General features: G+C 50.0%; 1 protein-coding gene across 2 annotated transcripts in view; it reads right to left on the reverse strand.

Moving 5' to 3' along the window:
- Positions 1-26868, reverse strand: part of SRGAP3 (SLIT-ROBO Rho GTPase activating protein 3) — a 105741-nt gene that overhangs the window by 43157 nt on the left and 35716 nt on the right. For both annotated transcript variants that reach the window (XM_069736209.1, XM_069736208.1), the window contains exon 2: positions 1245-1440. In XM_069736209.1, coding sequence (XP_069592310.1) covers positions 1245-1440 — 196 coding nt within the window. The remainder of the gene's footprint in view (positions 1-1244; positions 1441-26868) is intronic.

Consider the following 26868-nt stretch of genomic DNA (forward strand, 5'->3'; position numbering starts at 1 on the left):
TCTCCCCATAAGGCCGGCGGCACACTGGTGTTTTAAATGGCCGAGTGCAGTGCGATAAAAAAAAAAAAAAAAAAAAAAAAAATCGCATTGCACTCAATGTTAAGCTATGGGGCCGCTCCCAGCAGCCGACTCTCGGCTCACTCGCTCCCATATAAGCCTATGGGTGCGAGTGAGACAGCGCACAGTACTGTGATATCATCCGAGTGATGTGCGCTATAAGCGGACCCCAGCAATGGAAGAGATTGAGAAATTAATTTCTCCGCCTCCTCCGCAGCTCGGCTCCGATCCTCCCTGTGCGAGAGAATCCGAGCACAGACGCACGACTGCGAGCAGGAGCCGAGGGTCATTAGCATATCGTATCCGATGTAATACGCCAGTGTGACGCCGGCCTTAAAGTCAAAAAATGCAGAAAGTTCTATATCTCTTGGCAACAAAAAAAGCTGCGCAAAATAGGTGCGTTTTTTACGTGTGTTTTTTTTTTCATGGATTTTTGGTGCAGATTTTTTCCTTCTCATTAGTATGAATGAAATCTGCAGCGGAAGCCCTGAGAGAATTAACACACGGCAAATAGAAATCTGCAAGTCAGAAATAAGTAACGTGTGCACGAAACTTCAAGGTTCTCAAAAAACTGTTGCTGCCATCAGGAAGCCCCTCAGGTTTTGTGACAAGTCTGCAAGGTGTGCACGGGCCCTTAGAGGTAAATCTGCAGTGAAATCCCGATGATTTGTCGGCTCTTGGTGTTTTGTCAGCGTGCATTTACCGTGAGGTTCGCCGCTCATCCAGACCCTCAGTCCCGACTCTCCGGCATTGCCCGCCGATACCATCGCTCTTCCTGGTAGGGGCTCAGGGGGTGTAGGGCACCAGTTTGGATTGCACCCCCTCTGATCACCACCTAGTATAGGAAGTGGTCCACAACTAACCCCTCTCCCCATAGGAATTACTGTGGACGGATACATCTGCACTGGAGCACAGGTAGCAGTCGCACCCATGTTCCAGCATCCAAAATGGCTCATGGTTGGTTCCCGATTTTGCGCCTCTGGTGGGGCGACATTACCCCGCTCCACATGTGATCACGCTCTCGGCCCGCCCAGCTGGCAGCACATAAAGGATGAGTTATTTGCAGACTTTCATGCCTCAAAATATCTGAAAATGACAGGTTACTACACCATGCGCCCACTGCTTATCTAGAGGGCACTGGCCGCACCACGAGCTGGGACATTAACCTCTCATTCCCCACTGCTTACTTGAAGTGATGCTGTTCCCGAGCGTTGCGGACCTTGGAGGAGAACCTCTCGGCCAGTTTGTCCAAGCTGCGGGAATATTCCAGTTCGATCTCGGCCTTTCTGCGGAAAAACTCTTGTAAGTCCTGGAGAAGTGACAGCCGGGACTCGGATTGCTGCTCCAGGCACTTAAACTGTTCCACCAGCTGGCTGCGGATCTCTGCGGAGAAGGAAACACGGAAATGGACGGTCAGACGCGCTGCCCTCGAGGACGACCATTAATAACTTGGCTGGCAGGAGATGAAGCCTTGAGAAAGAGGTCACCTAATTACAGTGTACGGGAGGCTTCACGTGTCCTCCAGAACAAGGAGCCTCAATGTCCTACACAGAGGTTACCACAAAGCACCGAGGAACGTGGCGCCGTCACACGACAGCGGACATTGCTGACTGTTTCCACATACAACATGACCTTCCAAGCTTTGTTATATGAGAGAAACACTGCCGTCTCCATTATAACATGACCTTCCAAGTTTCGTTATATGAGACAAACACTGCCGTCTCCATATATAACATGACCTTCCAAGCTCTGATGTGACGGTGAACACTGCTGACTGTTTCCACATACAACATGACCTTCCAAGCTTTGTTATATGAGACAAACACTGCCGTCTCCATATATAACATAACCTTCCAAGTTTCGTTATATGAGACAAACACTGCCGTCTCCATATATAACATGACCTTCCAAGCTCTGATGTGACGGTGAACACTGCTGACTGTTTCCACATACAACATGACCTTCCAAGCTTTGTTATATGAGACAAACACTGCCGTCTCCATATATAACATAACCTTCCAAGTTTCGTTATATGAGACAAACACTGCCGTCTCCATATATAACATGACCTTCCAAGCTCTGATGTGACGGTGAACACTGCTGACTGTTTCCACATACAACATGACCTTCCAAGCTTTGTTATATGAGACAAACACTGCCGTCTCCATTATAACATGACCTTCCAAGTTTCGTTATATGAGACAAACACTGCCGTCTCCATATATAACATGACCTTCCAAGCTCTGATGTGACGGTGAACACTGCTGACTGTTTCCACATACAACAGGAGTTTCCAAGCATTGGACACTGCTGACTGTTTCCATAACCCCAATACTGCTTCCAGGAGCAATGTTGGTGCTCCTAGAACCACAAGAACAGGGATTTCATGCATCTGCAAAAGGACTAGTATTCTAATGGGACAGACAGGAAGTGTGCTGTGCACGGGAAAATATCTTCCCCCACAGTGAAGACATTAGGTGTTTTAGTCCCTGAAACTTTCCCATATCTTACGGTCAACTGTATTTTGGGCTTATAGTTCCCATAATTTCCGTCAATCCCTTGTAGCTGTCTCGGAGCGTCTACAATGTATCAGCCGTAGTTACAATCATTCTGTTCATCATGGTGGGGCGCCTGCGGCTCCACATCTGGTCCTTGCTTTGGCTTCTTGTCAGGACCTTGGACAGCTGCCCTAGAATTTCCTCAGGGCCTCCCCCACCTACTCCATACTGCGTCCTCATAGCTATCGGCCCCCAATCGCCTCTGTTACAGAAGATATGTGTCCAGCCGAGACCCCCATGTTACAATATCAGCGTGTTCTAAGGACGGATTCATATGTCCAACGTTTATGGTCCAAGTACGGACGGCTGTGGGTCCCCCGACCCGAACGCCACAGCCTCATATATGTCTTTAGGACCGTGAATGTCGGACGTGTGACCGGCCTTATGATGGGCAGATCAGGATCCTGTAGTCCAAAGACATTTATAACCAAACAACAAGGCCTAATCCAATTCTATTATGCTCTGTGCACTACAACCCCCAACGTGACCCGACCACTGAACATGTCCTAATACAAGTCTGCTATACTCTATACATAGAACACTACAACCCCCAACATAACCCATCCACCGAACATGTCCTAATACAAGTCTGCTATACTCTATACATAGAACACTACAACCCCCAACATAACCCATCCACCGAACATGTCCTAATACAAGTCTGCTATACTCTATACATAGAACACTACAACCCCCAACATAACCCATCCACCGAACATGTCCTAATACAAGTCTGCTATATTCTATACATAGAACACTACAACCCCCAACATAACCCATCCACCAAACATGTCCTAATACAAGTCTGCTATACTCTATACATAGAACACTACAACCCCCAACATAACCCATCCACCGAACATGTCCTAATAGAAGTCTGCTATACTCTATACATAGAACACTACAACTCCCAACATAACCCATCCACCGAACATGTCCTAATAGAAGTCTGCTATACTCTATACATAGAACACTACAACCCCCAACATAACCCATCCACCGAACATGTCCTAATACAAGTCTGCTATACTCTATACATAGAACACTACAACCCCCAACATAACCCATCCACCGAACATGTCCTAATACAAGTCTGCTATACTCTATACATAGAACACTACAACCCCCAACATAACCCATCCACCGAACATGTCCTAATACAAGTCTGCTATACTCTATACATAGAACACTACAACCCCCAACATAACCCATCCACCGAACATGTCCTAATAGAAGTCTGCTATACTCTATACATAGAACACTACAACTCCCAACATAACCCATCCACCGAACATGTCCTAATAGAAGTCTGCTATACTCTATACATAGAACACTACAACCCCCAACATAACCCATCTGCTGAACATGTCCTAATACAAGTCTGCTATACTCTATACATAGAACACTACAACCCCCAACATAATCCATCCACCGAACATGTCCTAATACAAGTCTGCTATATTCTATACATAGAACACTACAACCCCCAACATAATCCATCCACCGAACATGTCCTAATAGAAGTCTGCTATACTCTATACATAGAACACTACAACTCCCAACATAACCCATCCACCGAACATGTCCTAATACAAGTCTCCTATACTCTACACATAGAACACTACAACCCCCAACATAACCCATCCACCGAACATGTCCTAATACAAGTCTGCTATACTCTATACATAGAACACTACAACCCCCAACATAATCCATCCACCGAACATGTCCTAATACAAGTCTGCTATACTCTATACATAGAACACTACAACTCCCAACATAACCCATCCACCGAACATGTCCTAATACAAGTCTGCTATACTCTATACATAGAACACTACAACCCCCAACATAATCCATCCACCGAACATGTCCTAATACAAGTCTGCTATATTCTATACATAGAACACTACAACCCCCAACGTGACCCGACCACTGAACATGTCCTAATACAAGTCTGCTATACTCTATACATAGAACACTACAACTCCCAACATAACCCATCCACCGAACATGTCCTAATACAAGTCTGCTATATTCTATACATAGAACACTACAACCCCCAACATAATCCATCTGCTGAACATGTCCTAATACAAGTCTGCTATACTCTATACATAGAACACTACAACCCCCAACATAATCCATCTGCTGAACATGTCCTAATACAAGTCTGCTATACTCTATACATAGAACACTACAACCCCCAACATAACCCATCCACCGAACATGTCCTAATACAAGTCTGCTATACTCTATACATAGAACACTACAACCCCCAACATAACCCATCCACCGAACATGTCCTAATACAAGTCTGCTATATTCTATACATAGAACACTACAACCCCCAACATAACCCATCCACCGAACATGTCCTAATACAAGTCTGCTATACTCTATACATAGAACACTACAACCCCCAACATAACCCATCCACCGAACATGTCCTAATACAAGTCTGCTATACTCTATACACTAGAACCCCCAACATGACCTGGTCAATGGAGATACCCCTAACACTATCGGGGGACATCACACAGTTCTTTGGGGCCACCCTGTGTCACGCTGCCTCGGTCCTCGCCTTTCCCCCTCATTCTGGGGATTGGTTACAATCCTTGGATTTTGGGGCCACCCTGTGTCACGCTGCCTCAGTCCTCGCCTTTCGCCCTCATTCTGGGGAATGGTTACAATCCTCGGATTTTGGGGCCACCCTGTGTCACGCTGCCTCGGTCCTCGCCTTTCACCCTCATTCTGGGGATTGGTTACAATCCTCGGATTTTGGGGCCACCCTGTGTCACGCTGCCTCGGTCCTCGCCTTTCGCCCTCATTCTGGGGATTGGTTACAATCCTCGGATTTTGGGGCCACCCTGTGTCACACTGCCTCGGTCCTCGCCCTCATTCTGGGGTTTGGTTACAATCCTCGGATTTTGGGGCCACCGTGTGTCACGCTGCCTCGGTCCTCGCCCTCATTCTGGGGATTGGTTACAATCCTCGGATTTTGGGGCCACCCTGTGTCACGCTGCCTCGGTCCTCGCCTTTCCCCCTCATTCTGGGGATTGGTTACAATCCTCGGATTTTGGGGCCATCCTGTGTCACGCTGCCTCGGTCCTCGCCTTTCCCCCTCATTCTGGGGATTGGTTACAATCCTTGGATTTTGGGGCCACCCTGTGTCACGCTGCCTCGGTCCTCGCCTTTCGCCCTCATTCTGGGGATTGGTTACAATCCTCGGATTTTGGGGCCACCGTGTGTCACGCTGCCTCGGTCCTCGCCTTTCCCCCTCATTCTGGGGATTGGTTACAATCCTCGGATTTTGGGGCCACCGTGTGTCACGCTGCCTCGGTCCTCGCCCTCATTCTGGGGATTGGTTACAATCCTCGGATTTTGGGGCCACCCTGTATCACGCTGCCTCGGTCCTCGCCTTTCGCCCTCATTCTGGGGATTGGTAACAGTCCTCGGATTTTGGGGCCACCCTGTGTCACGCTGCCTCGGTCCTCGCCTTTCGCCCTCATTCTGGGGATTGGTTACAATCCTCGGATTTTGGGGCCACCCTGTGTCACACTGCCTCGGTCCTCGCCCTCATTCTGGGGTTTGGTTACAATCCTCGGATTTTGGGGCCACCGTGTGTCACGCTGCCTCGGTCCTCGCCCTCATTCTGGGGATTGGTTACAATCCTCGGATTTTGGGGCCACCCTGTGTCACGCTGCCTCGGTCCTCGCCTTTCCCCCTCATTCTGGGGATTGGTTACAATCCTCGGATTTTGGGGCCATCCTGTGTCACGCTGCCTCGGTCCTCGCCTTTCCCCCTCATTCTGGGGATTGGTTACAATCCTCGGATTTTGGGGCCACCGTGTGTCACGCTGCCTCGGTCCTCGCCCTCATTCTGGGGATTGGTTACAATCCTCGGATTTTGGGGCCACCCTGTATCACGCTGCCTCGGTCCTCGCCTTTCGCCCTCATTCTGGGGATTGGTAACAGTCCTCGGATTTTGGGGCCACCCTGTGTCACGCTGCCTCGGTCCTCGCCTTTCGCCCTCATTCTGGGGATTGGTTACAATCCTCGGATTTTGGGGCCACCCTGTGTCACACTGCCTCGGTCCTCGCCTTTCCCCCTCATTCTGGGGATTGGTTACAATCCTCGGATTTTGGGGCCACCCTGTGTCACGCTGCCTCGGTCCTCGCCCTCATTCTGGGGATTGGTTACAATCCTCGGATTTTGGGGCCACCGTGTGTCACGCTGCCTCGGTCCTCGCCCTCATTCTGGGGATTGGTTACAATCCTCGGATTTTGGGGCCACCCTGTGTCACGCTGCCTCGGTCCTCGCCTTTCCCCCTCATTCTGGGGATTGGTTACAATCCTCGGATTTTGGGGCCATCCTGTGTCACGCTGCCTCGGTCCTCGCCTTTCCCCCTCATTCTGGGGATTGGTTACAATCCTTGGATTTTGGGGCCACCCTGTGTCACGCTGCCTCGGTCCTCGCCTTTCCCCCTCATTCTGGGGATTGGTTACAATCCTCGGATTTTGGGGCCACCCTGTGTCACGCTGCCTCGGTCCTCGCCCTCATTCTGGGGATTGGTTACAATCCTCGGATTTTGGGGCCACCCTGTGTCACGCTGCCTCGGTCCTCGCCTTTCCCCCTCATTCTGGGGATTGGTTACAATCCTCGGATTTTGGGGCCATCCTGTGTCACGCTGCCTCGGTCCTCGCCTTTCCCCCTCATTCTGGGGATTGGTTACAATCCTTGGATTTTGGGGCCACCCTGTGTCACGCTGCCTCGGTCCTCGCCTTTCGCCCTCATTCTGGGGATTGGTTACAATCCTCGGATTTTGGGGCCACCGTGTGTCACGCTGCCTCGGTCCTCGCCTTTCCCCCTCATTCTGGGGATTGGTTACAATCCTTGGATTTTGGGGCCACCCTGTGTCACGCTGCCTCGGTCCTCGCCTTTCCCCCTCATTCTGGGGATTGGTTACAATCCTCGGATTTTGGGGCCACCCTGTGTCACGCTGCCTCGGTCCTCGCCCTCATTCTGGGGATTGGTTACAATCCTCGGATTTTGGGGCCACCCTGTGTCACGCTGCCTCGGTCCTCGCCTTTCCCCCTCATTCTGGGGATTGGTTACAATCCTCGGATTTTGGGGCCATCCTGTGTCACGCTGCCTCGGTCCTCGCCTTTCCCCCTCATTCTGGGGATTGGTTACAATCCTTGGATTTTGGGGCCACCCTGTGTCACGCTGCCTCGGTCCTCGCCTTTCGCCCTCATTCTGGGGATTGGTTACAATCCTCGGATTTTGGGGCCACCGTGTGTCACGCTGCCTCGGTCCTCGCCTTTCCCCCTCATTCTGGGGATTGGTTACAATCCTCGGATTTTGGGGCCACCGTGTGTCACGCTGCCTCGGTCCTCGCCCTCATTCTGGGGATTGGTTACAATCCTCGGATTTTGGGGCCACCCTGTATCACGCTGCCTCGGTCCTCGCCTTTCGCCCTCATTCTGGGGATTGGTAACAGTCCTCGGATTTTGGGGCCACCCTGTGTCACGCTGCCTCAGTCCTCGCCTTTCCCCCTCATTCTGGGGATTGGTTACAATCCTCGGATTTTGGGACCACCCTGTGTCACGCTGCCTCGGTCCTCGCCTTTCCCCCTCATTCTGGGGATTGGTAACAGTCCTCGGATTTTGGGGCCACCCTGTGTCACGCTGCCTCGGTCCTCGCCTTTCCCCCTCATTCTGGGGATTGGTTACAATCCTCGGATTTTGGGACCACCCTGTGTCACGCTGCCTCGGTCCTCGCCTTTCCCCCTCATTCTGGGGATTGGTTACAATCCTCGGATTTTGGGGCCACCGTGTGTCACGCTGCCTCGGTCCTCGCCCTCATTCTGGGGATTGGTTACAATCCTCGGATTTTGGGGCCACCCTGTATCACGCTGCCTCGGTCCTCGCCTTTCGCCCTCATTCTGGGGATTGGTAACAGTCCTTGGATTTTGGGGCCATCCTGTGTCACGCTGCCTCGCTCCTCGCCCTCATTCTGGGGTTTGGTTACAATCCTCGGATTTTGGGGCCACCCTGTGTCACGCTGCGTCGGTCCTCGCCTTTCGCCCTCATTCTGGGGATTGGTAACAGTCCTCGGATTTTGGGGCCATCCTGTGTCACGCTGCCTTGGTCCTCGCCCTTCGCCCTCAGTCTGGGGATTGGTTACAATCCTCGGATTTTGGGGCCACCCTGTATCACGCTGCGTCGGTCCTCGCCTTTCGCCCTCATTCTGGGGATTGGTAACAGTCCTTGGATTTTGGGGCCATCCTGTGTCACGCTGCCTCGCTCCTCGCCCTCATTCTGGGGTTTGGTTACAATCCTCGGATTTTGGGGCCATCCTGTGTCACGCTGCCTTGGTCCTCGCCCTTCGCCCTCAGTCTGGGGATTGGTTACAATCCTCGGATTTTGGGGCCACCCTGTATCACGCTGCGTCGGTCCTCGCCTTTCGCCCTCATTCTGGGGATTGGTAACAGTCCTTGGATTTTGGGGCCATCCTGTGTCACGCTGCCTCGCTCCTCGCCCTCATTCTGGGGTTTGGTTACAATCCTCGGATTTTGGGGCCATCCTGTGTCACGCTGCCTTGGTCCTCGCCCTTCGCCCTCATTCTGGGGATTGGTTACAATCCTCGGATTTTGGGACCACCCTGTGTCACGCTGCGTCGGTCCTCGCCTTTCGCCCTCATTCTGGGGATTGGTAACAGTCCTCGTATTTTGGGGCCACCCTGTGTCACGCTGCCTTGGTCCTCGCCCTTCGCCCTCAGTCTGGGGATTGGTTACAATCCTCGGATTTGATATAATTGCCACTTGAGCCGCACATGTGTCTCGTCCCCGGGAGACCAGAGACGCCGCATATCAGAACCATGACAGCCGCGTTATACGGAGCGATCAACCGGGGATTCCCTGAGCTTTGTGTCCCCGCAGATAACCTGACACCCCCCGCACCCTGCGCTGCCCCTTTAAATCGTCCCTTTCCGGCTCCTATTTTAGTTCCAAGTCATTTTGTAATCTGTAATTAGTGGCTCTGCGGGGAGCAATGGAGGGGAAGCGGCTGCAGAGCAAAACTGGATCTGAGGAGGAAGCCACCATCACAGCAGAGCCTTGTGATAGATCTCTGCTTGCTGCCAAACACATCAATTACAAGAGCTGATGATTCTCCATTACAGCCCCCATCCATGGGAAAATGCCAAAAATGAGTCTGATTTCTAATAATTCTAGTCTTATATTTCTCACAGCTGAAGCTTTGTTACAGTGTATCCAGTCAGGACAATCCTGTGTCCTAAACAGCCAGGACCCCGAACTGATACTTTGTAATAAACTATCAGGAGAGAGAGTTCTGCTGCTGATTTGATTGGCTCACAGACCATGGTGTAGGCTGGATGCAATAGTAGCAAATCCTCTGCTGTGAGGTCTGTAAACAAGCAAGTGACAGCAAGCAGAGATAATGAAAATGGAGAGCTGGAGAAAGAACAACAAAACCTAACGGTATATAGTGGTAATGACGGCACACTATATGGCACTGCAGTATTTTATATACTCGCTGTATGACACTATTATAGGCTCACCCTATGGAAATACTATGTCAGCACTATATGGCAGCACTGTATGGGGACCTCATTAGTAACGGTGATAGCTACATACCGTATGGCACTATATGTGTTCACGGTACGGTAATATGTTCGTACTATATGGCAGTAATGTATGGACTCTATATGTCCAGTACTTGCCATATGTATACTATACGGCACTATTTTATGGAAACTACATAGTATTGTAATTCGGTATTTTACAGCAATATACCGTATCCATACTGTATGGCACAATATGGGCTCCCGAATGGTAGTATTATGTAGGTAGTATATGGCAGTGTATATGCATATTCTATATGAGAATACATTGTACTCAGTACAGTAATATTATATAAGTAGTATATACTGTAGTATTTGGCAGTATTATATGGACATAACGGGCATATTTGGGGGCAGCTGGCAGAGATTAGGCCAAATGTTGCACTCTATAGACTCCACTTGTCAATCCACATCACGTGCTTGGTATATTTTACTCCAGGTCTTTTATTAAATAAAATGAAATACTTTACATGGCAATAACTGTGATACATTACAAAATAAAACACAACAGAACAGAACATAAGAACAAAGCTCCAATCAGACGACAACAAACGACAAAAGCCACAAAGTAATAAACCGGAAATAGAACAAAAATGGAGAAAGTTCATGACCTACAAATCAGGGACGTGAAAGAAAAATTCCAATAACATAAAAACAAAAACAAAACTAAAAGACAACAAACAAAATACTCATAACTTACGTGAATACCTGTAAATATCGTAGTTACTTACCGATAACGGTATTTCTCTGATCCCATGACGGCACTAACGAGAGAGGGATCCGCCCTCAGGGACAGGAAACCCACAGGTTAAAAGGGCGGGACCTCTCCTCCACCTCAGTTGGTTTACAGAGCCTTGCAGGGAATTTCTGCTGTAACTTAATTGGTTATTTTTACACAACAAAATATAACTGTATAACTTATATAAGCTCCTCTATATATATATATATATATATATATATATATATATATATATTTTTTTTTTTTTTTTTTATGCACACCTCGTGACTTAATTTATAAGTAGTGTGGACACCCATACGTGAAGGGAGGGAATATACAGGTGCCGTCATGGGATCAGAGAAATACCGTTATCGGTAAGTAACTACGATATTCTCTTACCCCATGACGGCACTAACGAGAGAATTTCAAAGAATGAAAATTTTAGGGTGGGACCACTGCCTCAAGAACTCTCCTACCAAAAGTTAAGTCTGAGGGAGAAGATAGATTAAGCTGATAGTGCTTGAAGAATGTAGAGGGGGAAGACCAAGTGGCTGCTCTACATATTTGATCTATTGATGCTCCATCACGTTCAGCCCAAGAGGTTGCCACCGACCTGGTTGAATGGGCCTTAATTGTGTCCGGAGCTTGTTCTCCGGAAGAGGTATATGACATCTTGATGGCATCTCTTACCCACCTTGCCAACGTGGCTTTCGATGCCTTGTGACCCTTATTTGGTCCCTGAAAGCAGACAAACAGAGCCCTCCCTTTCCTACACTCCCTTGTGGCTGACAGATAGTGTGTTAGACATCTCTTTACATCTAGTGTGTGTAGAGCCTCCCCTTTTTTGTTTTTTGGATTGGGGCAAAAAGATGGTAACGCTATCTCTTGAGATCTGTGGAATTTTGACGCCACTTTGGGAAGGTAAGAAGGGTCAGTTTTGAGGATTACTCTGTCATCTAATATTTGTGTTAGAGGTGGGTAGGCTGATAAGGCCTGCAGATCACTAATCCTGCGAGCTGAGGTTAGGGCCACCAATAAACAGGTTTTCCAAGATATTATTTTTAGTGAAGCCTGAGATAAAGGTTCGAACGGTGCCTTAGTTAGTGCTGAAAGGACTAAGTTCAGATCCCAGGGAGGAGCGGTGAGATGTATAACTGGTCTGGACCTAGTAGATGCTCTAATAAATCTTTTTACCCAGTGATTCCCCGCCAAATCCTGATTATAAAGGGCACCCAATGCTGCAATCTGAACTTTCAGGGTGTTTGTTGCCAGGCCTTTCTCTAATCCTTTTTGTAGAAATTCTAGAATTTCCTGAATTGGCATCTGATCTGATAGAGTAACTGCTGATGTGGATAGGAACTTTTTCCAGACCTTGCCGTATGCTTTGGTAGTTACAGGTTTTCTACTAGCCAGCAGGGTAGAAATTAGATTTGAAGAAAACCCCCTTTTTGTTAACAGTTCCCTTTCAAAAGCCAGGCCGTCATATGTAAACTTTTTATTTGTGGGTGATTCACTGGCCCTTGATGCAGAAGGTCTGGGATATCTGGGAGTACCCATGGATCCGCTATGGACATTAGGCGTAGCCATGGGAACCATACTCTTTTCGGCCAGAACGGGGCTATCAATATCACTTTGGCTCTGTCCTCCCTGATTTTCTTCAAGACTAAGGGAATTAGAGCTATCGGAGGAAACACATAAGCTAGATGGAATTTCCATGGAATTGACAACGCGTCTATAGCCACTGGACTCCCCCGAGGATCTATCGAGCAGAAGGCCTCCGTTTTCCGATTTTGATTGTTTGCAAATAGATCTATATCCGGGGCCCCCCAAAGATCCACTATGCGTTTGAATATTCTTGTATTTAACTCCCATTCCCCCTGTTTTAATTGGGTCCTGCTTAGAAAATCTGCAGTTTGATTTTCTGACCCTTTTATGTGAAGGGCTGTCAGGGAGGACAAGTTGGCTTCTGCTTGCGACATGATGAAATTTGTCACTTTCATTAGGGATTGAGACCTCGTCCCTCCCTGATGGTTTAAATATGCTACTACCACCCTGTTGTCAGTCAGTACTCTCACGTGGTGGGAACGGAGGGATGTTAAAAAATGATTGATGGCGTACTGAACTGCTAAAAGCTCCTTCATGTTTGAAGTAAGGTCTTTTTCTTCTACTGACCAAGGACCTTGGGCAATTTGCCTGTTTAGGTGGGCCCCCCACCCCCAAGGACTTGCGTCTGTGGTCAGGATTATCGAGACCGGCCATACCCATGGAACCCCCCTCCTGAGATTGGACGGGTCTGTCCACCAAGCTAAGGAAGTTTTTGTCCGAGAGGATATTTTTAATTGCTTTTCTAAATTTCCTCCTGCGTGGGATACCGCCTCTAGTATTTCCCACTGGAGATCTCTCGAGTGGCTCTGAGCCCACTGTACCGCTGGGATACAGGATGTCATTGACCCCAGTATGGACATGGCTCTCCTTAGAGTGATCAGAGGAGAGATACTCAACTGATTCACTAGATGTATCATGTTGGATACTTTTTCTTCCGGCAGACGACACTCTTGCTTTGTTGAGTCTATTACTATCCCCAAGTACAACTGTACTTGAGATGGGATAAGCCTGGATTTTTCCAGGTTCAAAAACCATCCTAGATTCGATAGGGCTACCATCACTCTGTCTAGTTGCTGGCTGCAATGAAGAGAGGAACTGCCCATCACTAGTAGGTCGTCCAGATAAGGCACAATCAATATGTTTTGTTCCCTTATATGGGCCATTACTTCCGCCATTAATTTTGTGAATACTCTCGGGGCAATGGCTAGACCAAACGGAAGAGCCCTGTATTGGTAATGTTTCAGTTCCCCTTGTATCATTACTGCAACCCTGAGATATTTCCGGAAATCCGGATGGATTGGCACATGATAGTATGCATCCTTTAAGTCTATAACAGTCATGAAACAAGACGGGATAAGGGATCTGACACATGATTTTATTGTTTCCATTTTGAATTTTTCTATCACCAGGTATCTGTTTAGTTGTTTCAAATTTATAATTACTCTGAAAGTTCCGTCCGGCTTTGTTCGAAGAAAGAGCGGAGAATAAAACCCCCTCGTCTCTTCCTGTTGCGGAACTTCCTGTAAGACTTTCTTTTCCAGAAGACTGAGAACTTCTCTCTGGATACTCAGCTGCTCGATCTCTGACTTTCTTCGTGGTGTGACCACAAACTGATTGTGTGGCATTGTGTGAAAGATTAGTCTTAGGCCCGTCTTTATAATGTTTAGAGTCCAGGCACTTCCAGAAATTTTTTCCCAGGTTGGAAGAAAGTGGGTCAGTCTCCCTCCTACCTGGGGCACACCCTCATTGTGGCTGTTTTTTATTATCCGGCTTGTTGAACATGAAACCTCCTCTTTTGAATTTTCTGTCTTCCCACCCCTTTTGTTTTTTTGGGGGGCGTCTTTGTGTGAACCTCCTTCCTCGAAAGGGCCGCCTATAAGATTGATTTAGGAATCCCGGAAAGGCTTTCTTTTTATCAACCGCTTTTTCGAGGACATCGTCTAGGGTGGGACCGAACAAATATTCACCTTCACACGGAATGGAACACAACTTAGCTTTAGTTTGCAGGTCCCCCGGCCAGCACTTTAGCCATAGTGCTCTCCTAGCCGCATTTGAGAAGGAAGCCGATCTTGCCGTCAGTCTAACTGAGTCTATTGAGGCATCTGCTAAATACGCAGCGGCACCTCTCATCGCTGACACAGAGTCCAGTATAGACTCTCTCGGGGTTTTATTTTTTAATTGAGTCTCTAAATGATCCAGCCAGACCATTAGTGCTCTAGCTGTACACGTAGCAGCTATACCGGGTTTTAGCCCCCCGCTGGCGGCCTCCCAGGACCCTTTTAGGAAGACATCGGCCTTTTTATCCATAGGATCCTTGAGGGTCCCCATATCTTCAAAAGGCAGAGCGAACTTTTTAGAGGCTTTCGCGATGGCGACGTCTAATTTTGGCGCTTTTCCCCATGAGGCGCAGGCTGGGTCATCAAATGGGTATTTCCTTTTGGGTGTTAACAGTACTTTTTTGTCTGGTCTTTTCCACTCCTTTTTTATAAGGGCTTGAATTTTTTCATTTAATGGGAACACTCTGTACTTCTTTTGTTCCAGGCCACTAAACATAAGATCTTGTACAGATTTTTTGGAACGAGTGTCTGCCAGACCCATTGTCGCCCTAACCATTTTTACCAACGCATCCGTTTCATCTATTGGGAAACAGTTGCGACCGCTTTCTGAAGATGCGGAGGAGGATGATGAAGCTGTAGAGCTATCAGAATCCTCACTCGAGCTATCTCCCTCGCTGGAGCTGTAATCTGGAGATTTTTCTTTATGTTTTCTTTTACGGTTTTTTACGCTTTTTAATGCGTCCGCTACTTGGGTTTTAATTAAATCTTTTAATTCAGATGTGAAACTTGGTGTCTCCTCATCAATGGTGTTCTTAATACATGGTGCACAGAGTTTTTTAACCCATGAATCCGGCAAATCTGCTGAACAAAGCGGGCATACTCTATGTTTACTTTTCCCCTGGCATTTCTTTCCCTAGGAAACAATAAACCCCTATTAGAATTTCCACTTTCACGGAGGTCACTTACCCTCCTAATGTGAGGAAGATACCGGTTGTGGCTTTGAGGATGCCTCCTCCAGTTGAACCACCGTCTCCCTCCTGGATCCACCAGAGCCTCTGCTACGCTGGGATCCTGAGCTGCTGCGCTGCGTGGGTTTTCTTGAAGAATGGCGCTCCTTCGGGTTCTTTGTCACAGGGGCCTGTGAAATTTCTTCCACCGACTGCTCTATTCCACTCATAGTGGTAATCTCTGAGCAGCGGTATGCCCCTTTCCTTCCGGATATATACCGATGGAGCGGCGCCAGGCAACTTCCGGTTTACCCAGAGGTGCCCTGCGCCGCCCCGGAAGTGACCCCCGCGCCTGCGCAGTAAGTCGCCGGACCTCGCGCGCGCGCTCACTACTTGCCGGCTCACAGGAGGGACGGAGCTTCTGCAGCCGCTGCTGCACCCTGCGTCCTGCCGCTTGTCGGTGACCGGCGTCACCACCCCCTGTGCGCCTCATGGACCGGTGGAGGAAACCTCCAGGTAGCCGCCGCTACCTATTACCGACCACCTCCATTGAAAAGAGAAGAGGCAGGCTTGGTCCTCGTCACTGCCTCCCCTCCGCGCATATCCACGAGGCCCGCCGACCCCGGAATGCGCCTTCAGGGAGGAATCCACCCGTGACCGTGGCAGGGCCCCCCGCTGCCTGAACTCGGCCCGATGGTCCCTGGACTCCTGGATGGTAAGCTGTGGGTCCCCGTCGGGGACAGGAAACCGAACTGAGGTGGAGGAGAGGTCCCGCCCTTTTAACCTGTGGGTTTCCTGTCCCTGAGGGCGGATCCCTCTCTCTCGTTAGTGCCGTCATGGGGTAAGAGAAAAATTATAAATAATAAATAGTATAAAATCATGTAAGACCCCCGGCCCAGCTTCATTCATACTACTATACACAACCCCAACTACATTCACACCGTCCTATATACAATATTATATACAATATATACACTATAAACACATTACACTAAACCAAACACTATACAACACCGCAAACACAACAAAACCCTGCTGGTCCCACTGCCTTACCTTACAGCCCCCCTTACACCACCACATTCACCCTACAACAAACTAAACAACACAGTGTACAACATAACATTTTTTTTTGTTTTGTTTTTTTAATTTATTTTTAACATTTTTTTTTTTTAAATATATATATACACACACCTACTCTAACTATTCCGCCACCCCTGATCCAGCTCTGGCCACAAAGTTCAGGAATCATCCGAGCTAGGATCAGGCCCCAAAGTTTTTCCCCAGGCGGGGCCTGGGCCAGGCCAGATCAGTCTCTTATCACCGCCGTTGAACCCCCCAATCCCCCCACCCAACCTAACTAAGACCCTCTATTATACACACTATATACAATATATACATAAACCAACATCACAGAACACAACCTACATTCTCACCATCCGAGGCTCAAGTTCGATGCCTGCAAACCTTCTATTCAGGGAACAGAAATACAAAACAAAAATCTAGGGTGTAAAGACATCAGCCCACCACCAGGATATAGGAGCGCTAACGGACTAAGGCACCCTGAAGGAGAAACCCCTCCAGAGATGGGCCGCCCTCCGGGCACCCAGTCTTTCGCACTCCAGAGAACGCACCTTCACCAGGGCACCCCCGCCAACGGTCCACAATCAACCCTTCTGAGGAAGGGATCGATCGCAAACGCGTAAAGCAAAGGGCTAAGAGGGCAGCCCTGGCGGACACCAGATCCCACCCCGAAAGGTTGTCCAATCCACCCGTTTACCAGAGGGAAAGTCTCAGCCCCTGCATATAAGGTCTTAAGCCAGTCCATAAACCCTCCAGGCAGACCATACCTCAAAAGAGTGGACCAGAGGTACTCGTGGTTGACCCGATCAAAGGCTTTTGCCTGATCCAGGGTCAGCAAGAACCCCTTCCAAAGGCCTGCCCTGCCCCGCTCCACGGCCTCTCGGACACCCAGAACAGCACTGAAAGTGCTACGGCCAGGAACGCAACAGTGCTGGGCCTCGGAAAGGAGCCGTGGCGCAAACTTCACCAGCCTGTTGAAGAGTATCTTAGCCAAAACCTTCCTGTCCACATTGAGAAGTGATATGGGACGCCAACTCTCAATGCGTGACGGATCCTTACCCTTTGACAAAATGATCAAAGCCGACCTCCTTAATGATCTCGGCAGAGTGCCCGAGGAGAGACACTCATTAAACACCTGAGTCAAGAGGGGGACCAAGGAGTCCCTAAAGGTCTTAAAGAACTCGGATGTTAAGCCATCCGGACCTGGCGATTTTTTGGGCCGGAGCCCATCGATCGCCAGTCTCACTTCCTCTTCCTTGATCGCTTCTGTCAAAACGCCCAGCGAGAGGTCAGCCCCTGGCTCTGGAACAGCTTCAGCCAGGAAAGTCGACATCCTGTCACGATCCAGTTCCTTCCTTCCCAAGAGGTGCGAGTAGTATGAACTGACGACCTCCAAGATCCCTGATCTGGACCTTCTCAGGGATCCCGTACTGTCCATCAGCCCTGTCACTATCTTCCTATTCACTGACATCTTGCAGCTTCTGTAAGGGTCGGGTGAGTAGTACTTCCCGTAGTCCCTCTCAAAAACCAAAGATGCGTGCCTATCGTACTGACACCTCTTTAGCAAGGATTTCACACTGGAGATCGCCTCGCGGCTACCCCCAGTCGAGACAAGATGCTCGAGTTTCCTCCTCAGGCTCTGATACAGGCGATCCCTGTTCAGGCTTCTGAGGTTCGAGAGTTGCCGGAAGAATCTCGCCACCCGATGTTTGAACATCTCCCACCACTCAGACTTAGTGTTACTTAGGCCCAGCAGCGGTACCTGGCTCTGAAGAAATTCCTCAAAGGACCGTCTTACAGCTTCTTCCTCAAGGAGTGACGAATTCAGCTTCCAATAACCTCTTCCCATCCGAGAGGTCTCTGTAACGCTCAGAGAAAACATAATCAAACAGTGATCGGAGAATTCCACCTCCACAACCGACAACGGTAAGGAGACGGCCTCCTCCTTCAAATAAAACCTGTCTATCCTAGACCTGCACTTACTACCTCTAAAAAAGGTGAACCCCGCGTGGCCTGTGTTGTGCCGGATGTGGACATCCACCAGGCGTGCCTCACTTACTATCCTATTTAGCGCGACGCAATCGTAAGCCAGCCGGTCTCCGGAACCTCCTCTATCACAGGGTCTCGTGACGTTGTTGAAATCCCCTCCAAAGACCACCTGCCGGCTCGAAAATAAGAAAGGTTTGATCTTCATGAAGAGACACTTGCGGTCCCACTTGGACTGGGGACCGTAGATGTTAATGAGCCGAAGCTCCTGTCCCCCCATGGAGACATCTAGGATCAAGCATCTCCCCATTTCTAACTCGAACAATCATCTGCATTCAACCGCTGCGGTCTTAAAAAGGACCGCCACCCCGCTATACGGCTCGGCCGCAAGAGACCAGTAGGAGGGCCCGTGCCTCCACTCCCGCCTTGCCTTATGCATAGTTGATAGGTCAGTCAACCTGGTCTCCTGCAAAACAAGATGTCGGCGCCAAGTTGGCCGAGAAAATGAAAGGCCATGTACCTAGCCGCTTCTGACTTTATGCTGGCAACATTAATGGTTGCCAGCGTCAACGGGGTGGGTGCCGCCATCATGATTGATTGAATTAGATAGCCTTTTTCTTCCCACCCCCAACAGTTTCACCCTCTTCCTCTGACATAGATGAGTTTTTAGTGCGTTTAAGACAAACAGACTCATCCATTCTCTCCTTACATACACTCTGGCCCTCGTCTGGTGGTCCTGAGGTAGTCCCCCCCAGAAGGCTTTGTGTTTGCCCCCTGAGAAGAAGACCCAGCGACCTCCTGAGCCCCAACAACCTTGTCCGCAACCTCCGGCCCCGGGTCCCCATCGCCCCCCTCTGGAGGGCCCGGAACCGGTTAGAGAGATCCACCAGAGGGGGGGGCGGCTGGACCTTCCAATGGCACCTGGATCAGGGCTACGGAGTCAGAGGGGTCGCACTCCAAGGAAGAGCCTCGAGGCCCGGACCCCCTCTTATCCTTAGTTGTTTTCCTGTTACCCTTTTTCTTTTGCTGTGACCACTCGCCCTCTCCCTCATCCAGACTGTCACCGGATAAAGGTTCCTGGGCTTTAGACATGGCGTCCTTTTGCTCCTCCCTTTCAAGTCTCTTGACTTCCTCGCTCAATTCGCTGTCTTTAGGATCCTCAGCTGCAAGTGAAGCACCCGGGTCAGAGTTTAGGGTCATTACTCCCTGCCCCCTGTTCCCATGGCGCTGCTCCTGCCGCCTGATATTGGATGGCGGCAGCCTGCTCCTCACCGGTTCCCTGCCTCCTCCGCCTCTGCTGGTCCCTTCACCGGTGAGATTGGTCCCGGCTTTCGCCTGTCCCGCACTCGCCGCTTTCAGGACCGCATTGGCGAAGGAACGCGGACAGCGACTGAACGGGTGACCGAGGTCACCACACAAGTTACACCTAATCCTGCCACAGGTAGCAGCAAGATGGCCGAGGTCCCCACACAGTGCGCATTTGTGGGTGGTACACTGCGCACTGAAGTATGTGGGGCTGCCGTACCTGTGACAGACCTTAGGCTGCCCCCGGTAGAAAATCAAGATCCTGTCCCTCCCCAAAAATGTTGAGGAAGGGATATGGGTAACAGTGTTTCCTGAAACCTTCAATTTCACCATGAAGGTCCAGGCTCCTGACCAGATACCATGCTCATCGAGGGTCTTCTCGGGAATACCGACGATGTCGCCGTATCGTCCAACCCAGGTGGAGATGTCGACACAGGAAAGTGACTTGTTACTGGTCAAAACGGTCACCTTCCTGACCGAGTTCTGGCGGGATATTGCTACAGCGAGGAAACCCCGCCATTCGGGGCAACACCGAGCCAGCTCATGGCGAGGCCAGAAAAGCTCAAGGCCCTCCGGTCTCACGAAGCTGACATCGAAGTAGGAGGTCCCATAGGGATGGATCAAGGCAAAGATGTCATATGCCGCGAAGCCCATCCCCAGCAGGAGCTCATATAACAAAGCAAAAAAGTCTGCATAAAGAATGTAAATCTAGCAGATAATACCACTAACAATTAGAGAAAAAGCACAAAGTGGAAAATAAAACATAACTTTTAATACTCAAAAGTAGCTAAAAACAGTCACCCAAGTGAACATATAATACGGGACCATGTCACCACCATATACAATGGACACAGAGAGATGACAGGTCCTATACAGGATTAAAAGTTTCCAGCAATATATGCGGAATCAATCAGGGATAAAGTATCCAAAAGAAGCTGTTCAACAATCTATAAGACAGCAACTGACTCTATACCACCAGACGCATATAGACACAATAGACAGTAATCAGCATGTACTGTAAAATATGCTTACTGTACTAATGAATAAACAGGAATGGTCTCACCAATTCCGTGGGCAGGCAAGGGAGCACCGGATATTCTTTTAATCAAGCAGACATCCGGACCATGAAGAGATGACAGTCCCTATGTCAATCCCTATGGGGCTACAGTAAACTATCCCCCGAGCTCCCGCCCTTACAAGGGCAGTCCACATCTACCCCTGTAAACATATGCCCTGCACTCTCCCTGTGTTGTCCCAAAACTTTTAATCCTGTATAGGACCTGTCATCTCTCTGTGTCCATTGTATATGGTGGTGACATGGTCCCGTATTATATGTTCACTTGGGTGACTGTTTTTAGCTACTTTTGAGTATTAAAAGTTATGTTTTATTTTCCACTTTGTGCTTTTTCTCCAGCAGGAGCTCAGCAACCTTTGACCGATCAGGACAGGCATCCTTGCTTACCCACTGGAGACGGGCCACGTTCCTACGGTTACTCCTCTGCCCCGGTGTCGGCAGAGACCAGACAGTCTCTGCCCCCCTATCTCGGAAGGCGGAAAGACCGTGTCTCTCTATCCAGAAAGACAGATCAACCTCCCTCCCCTCTACATTGATGGAACTCTCCCCTCTCCTCAGGGCGTCCAGGAAGCGCTGCTGCAAGTCACCATCCTCAGGGTCACCAGACAAGGGCGCACTACTACCCCCAGCAGTGACAGCTCCTGAATAGCTTGGGGCTGAAGCCCCCGCCACCGCTGGGGGGACAGCGGGACCACTACCTGCTTCCCCTCCACCAACACCAGTAATGCTCTCCTCATTCACTCCACCACTACTCCCATCATTCACTCCACCACTACTCCCACCATTCACTCCACCACTACTCCCATCATTCACTCCACCACTACTCCCACCATTCACTCCACCACTACTCCCATCATTCACTCCACCACTACTCCCATCATTTGCAACACCACTACCATTTACTCCACCACTACTCCCACCATTCACTCCACTACTACTCCCATCATTCCCCTTACCATTGCCACCACTTCCCGTCACTTTATTACCAGTATTCTCACCACCATTTGTCCCAGTGTTCTCTGCACCTTCCACAGTCACATCCATTCCTTCCTCACTTGTGTCTGGCTTCTCTGCACTCACACCTGCTGGACCGGGGGAGGGGTGCAGCACCACACCCGGTTTCCCTTGATTGGTGCTGTGTTGTGTCTCTGGAGCGCCTTGCCCCCCTACTGCAGCAATTTGTATTTTATTATCATGGGCCCGCTGCTTGTTGGGGGCGCCGCCTGCCCCGCACCCACAGACTTCGGGGTCCTGGTGTCACGTTTGGGCGCTGGAGCACTCTGTCCTCCTGTCACTGCAGGGCGCCCAGTGTTCCCTGCAGATGATTTTTCCTGCTTTTTTTTTCCTTTTTGGACTTGCTGCTCCCCTGTCGCAGCCGCATGCCTCTTCTCTACTGAGGCGCACTGCGCCCCTGTCACAACAGTGCGCCCCCCTTTCGCCGCACCAAGTCTCTCGGACCTGCCCCCCACAGCCCCGGCCGGCTCTGCCGTAGTGAGCAGAGATGGAGTCTGCCCACACCGTCCCCCTTTCGCAACAGCGTGGACATCCCCCTCAGCCCCGGTGAGAACTGGCTTAGCCGCAGAGGGCAGGGAGGGAAACTCCTCGGGGTCCCCTATGTCCGGCGCCGTGAGTACCACCACAGCCTCGCCCCCTGCACTGTTCCCCGCACAGACGGCAGCACCGCCGGACGTCCTCCTCCTCTCCCCACCTTGTCTATGCCCCGGACCCACTGCAGAGCCCGTGCCTTTAGGTTTGGTGGGGTTTACACAGGAGGCGGTAGGTGTAACATCATCCATCAGTACATATCTGTAACTCACCACCTCCCGTGCAGTCTCCTTCCTTGTCTTCTTCCTCTTCTTGGATTCCTCTGCTGGCTCGTCCTCACCAAAGGAAAAGCGGTCCAGGTTCACTGGAGACTCCAGCTGTCGGATCTCCTCTAGCAGACCGCCCTCCTCCTCTTCCTCCTCTAGCAGACCGCCCTCCTCCTCTTCCTCCTCTAGCAGACCGCCCTCCTCCTCTTCCTCCTCTAGCAGACCGCCCTCCTCCTCTTCCTCCTCTAGCAGACCGCCCTCCTCCTCTTCCTCCTCTAGCAGACCGCACTCCTCCTCTTCCTCCTCTAGCAGACCGCCCTCCTCCTCTTCCTCCTCTAGCAGACCGCCCTCCTCCTCTTCCTCCGCTGACACTCCAGCCTGTGCTGTCGGAGTCCTCTGCCGTGCCGGGAGGCCGCTTCCCTGTTGTCGGATCTGCGACTCACTCTCCCGGCTGGTTCCAGCTTGTAGGACTCCAGTCACAGCCACGTCGTCCTCCTCCTCCTCGTCGCTTAGGACGCCGGCTGGCGGCTCTCCTGAGGTATTTAACCCCTTCATTTCTGAGAACCGCCGCTGGTTCTTAAACGTCTCCAGGAAGGGACCTGCGCTTTTCTCAATCCCCTCCCGGAGGAGCACTAACCGGACCATCTCATCTCTGAGGGCTCTGGACCTCTGGGAGGTCGTGGGTCTCTCCCTGTTAGAGGCTCGGGTGTTCAGGACCCGAGCCTCCCGCAGCTTCTCCTTCAGCCCGGTCAGTGCTTTGCCGGCGTCCTCGTACTCACGTAGCATGGCGACCACTCGGGAGGAGAAGGTACTCGTGGACTCGCCGGAGCTCGTCTCCCCCCAGGATGTTCCTGGGCTCTCCTTCCTGGGGCCTGGGGCGCCCCTGTCTCCCTCTCTGGGCGGACGATGAGCCGTCTCAGGGTTGGTGTAGGTGGGTATGGTTCTTCTCACCCGTCCCGACCTCCTCAGTCCCTCTTGGGCTGGTTGCTGCTGCTGCTCTCTGTCCCCCGCCAGCACAGACCGGGGAACAGAAGCCTGGGAAGCCATGCCGGCCTCCAAGGAAGCCTGCCTCTCCCTGGGGAGAAGAGAGGCCGACTCTGGGCCTCCTGCTGGAAGTGCTGGAGCTCACAAGACAGGTGCTGGTCCTAGCAGGGTGTGACTGATTGTGGGCACCTGTCCTCCAGTCACCTCCAGAGCTGCTTTCTACATTCTGCTACCGTAGATATAGGCAATACTTTATCTAGACAGAAATGTCCCCACAGACACAGTGACTAAGATCTGAGCCCACAACAGCTGCACTTGATAACATATACCAACAGAAATATGAATGCAGCTCTGAAGGTGACTAGAGTATAAAAGCCTAATATTGGGTACTGACCCCCTTTTATTATATTCATGCACTAAACCCCAGAAATTCCCAGCGGACTATTACTTGTATGAGGATACCGATGATAACCCAAATCAGCAAGTGTTGTCATAGGGAAGACGCTCATCTCACAACAGCGTATATAGAAAAGATATAGAATAAAAACGGAAACAATATACGCGTATAACCATGTGGGCTGTAATTGGGATTATTTTGTGTGGAGTGATCAGTGATACAGTGCAGCCCTTATCTCCCAGTATATAACACCCGGAGATCCCAAATTATACTGCCACCAACTATAGAAAAGAGGAAACTGATCCCGCGATCACCTGCACGCGGGGTCACCAGAACTTTCCTTATCTTTTCCTGGCGAAACAGAAGCTCAAAGGAAAATAATCCAGAAGAAAACCGATACAAAGCAACAAATCCTCCCCCATAAATAACCCTGCCTTCCGATAACCATTTAGCAGTAACGGGAATCGATAGCCTGTCCAAACCCAGCGCGGGATTGATCGCAGGATTTACTGACCCAGCAGAACACTTGATGTAATGGCGGCTCTGCTGAGACGGGGAGCGGAGGACAGCGCCAAAGCTTTTCTGCCTAATTGCCCACGCTAAGTGCAGGGAGGGAGCGCAGGACTTCACTGCTGCTAATTACACTCACTGTGCAGGGACGGGTGGATGGAAGGTTTACAATATATCGCAGTATTATTTATACACTGGCAGAATAGGATTCGCTCATGTTGACTGTATGGCAATCTCATGAATGCGCTATGTGGCAGTATTATATGGAGGCCATAAGGGAATGTATTGGGGTATTTTATGTATATCGTATGGTACAATCATGAGTCTGTACTGCAGTAATAATAATGAGGTATGATATGGCAGTATTATTATATGGGGAATATATAGTACTGTACGGTGATATATGCATAGTGTGCGATTTCACAGCATAGTAATATAATGAAAAGCGCTATATGGTGGCCTTATTCAGCTGCAGTATAGCAGTATTATATGGTTATTGTTGCAGTGTTACTCTGGATCTGGTTTTTACCTCTCTGTATGAAGCCCTACACCTTCTCAGCCTATTCATCCCTCGTTCTGCCCCCTCTAAACCCCAGGACCAGACACATGACTCCTCTCCCGCCAGAATATTCCAGGCAGAGTTACATATTGTTCTGCAGTCATGCATGATCCGTCTGGAGCCATTCCCAGAGTTACCAAGGTGACGGGAAAAAAGAGCTGCATATTATAGTCAGTCCAACATGGCTGCAAAACCTGGTCTCATATCTGAGAATATCCGACAGGAGACCGCTGTCCGCAGGGCCGATCACCCGTATACAAGGTGCACTACTCAGCACCCTAAAGAACAGAATGGCGGAGCATAGGAGCAAGAATCGGGGACCTGCTGTAAAACCCAAACCTCCCAACTGACCCCAGATCATGGCCTCGCTCCAAAACTCAGACTCCAGAACTGACTCCCAATAGTGCCACCAAAGCACTGGGGGTCTTGCTGCAAAGCACAGAATTGCCCTCCTTGCTGCAAAACCCGGACTCCCCAAATGTCCCCTGATCATTATCTTGCATCACCGGGGAGATGCTGCACAATTCTCCACACCTGACCCCTGATCAAGTCCTGGCTACAAAACTCAAACTCCTGACCTGACCCCCCGATTGTGCCATCAAAGGACTGGGGTCTTACTGCAAAACCCAGACCCCTCAGCTGTCCCCAATCTTGTCCTTGCAGCACTGGGGACGTGCTGTAAAGAAGAGGGAGGACTGCGGGCGAGGATGGAGAACCATCTCTGGCCTAGAGCAGGTCCCCAGTGCTTCGAGGACATGATCAGGAGTCAGTTGGGGAGTCCAGATTTTATAGCAGGTCCCCGATGCTGCAGCAACATGATCGAGGGGTCCGGATTTTGCAGCAGGTCCCCAGCGTTTTGAGGACATAATAATCAGTGGTCAGTCCATGACTCTTTACAGCAAATTAACACAAAAGCAGCAGTTCTGCCTTTTTTCATGGAGTTCACTGTATAAATCAACTACTGTGACTTTTTTTTTGTTATAGTTGGGTATCTTTACGAACATGGCGATACCAATCGTGAGGCCTTTTATTATTTGATATTTTTATAATAAAGGGGTAAATGGAAAAAAGCATTGTTTTATTACTTTCATCATTTCATTTGTCCGGCCTGTGGGGTCGGGTGTAAGACGGAAGCTTTTTCTCACAAAGACAAACATCAAACCCTGGATATGTTTTACCAAAACCTCCATTGTCTGCCAGAAGCCTGTGGAGGCTGAAGTGTAACTTTGTGGCCATAATTCCAAAAGATACAAAGTCAACACTGAACATCGCCAGAAGATCCTCATGCCTACAGTGAGACATGGTGGAAGCAGCATTGTGCTTTGGGGCTGTTATTCTGGCAGCTGTAACTGGGGCTGTAGTTGAGGTAGAAGGAAATATAAACAGCTTCAAATGTAAGTCAATTCTGCAACAAACCCTTCAGGCATCTGCTAAAAAGCTGAAGAGGAATCTCACCTTTCAGCCGACAACGCCCCTAAGCGACCTCCAAATCACAAAGAGAACGGCTTCTTCAAAAGAAGATGGCAGTTCTGGAACTTCCCAGTCTGAGCCCAGACCTGAACCCAAGTGACAG

Source organism: Ranitomeya imitator, chromosome 8 (assembly GCF_032444005.1).
Source record: "Ranitomeya imitator isolate aRanImi1 chromosome 8, aRanImi1.pri, whole genome shotgun sequence".
Lineage (NCBI taxonomy): Eukaryota > Metazoa > Chordata > Amphibia > Anura > Dendrobatidae > Ranitomeya > Ranitomeya imitator.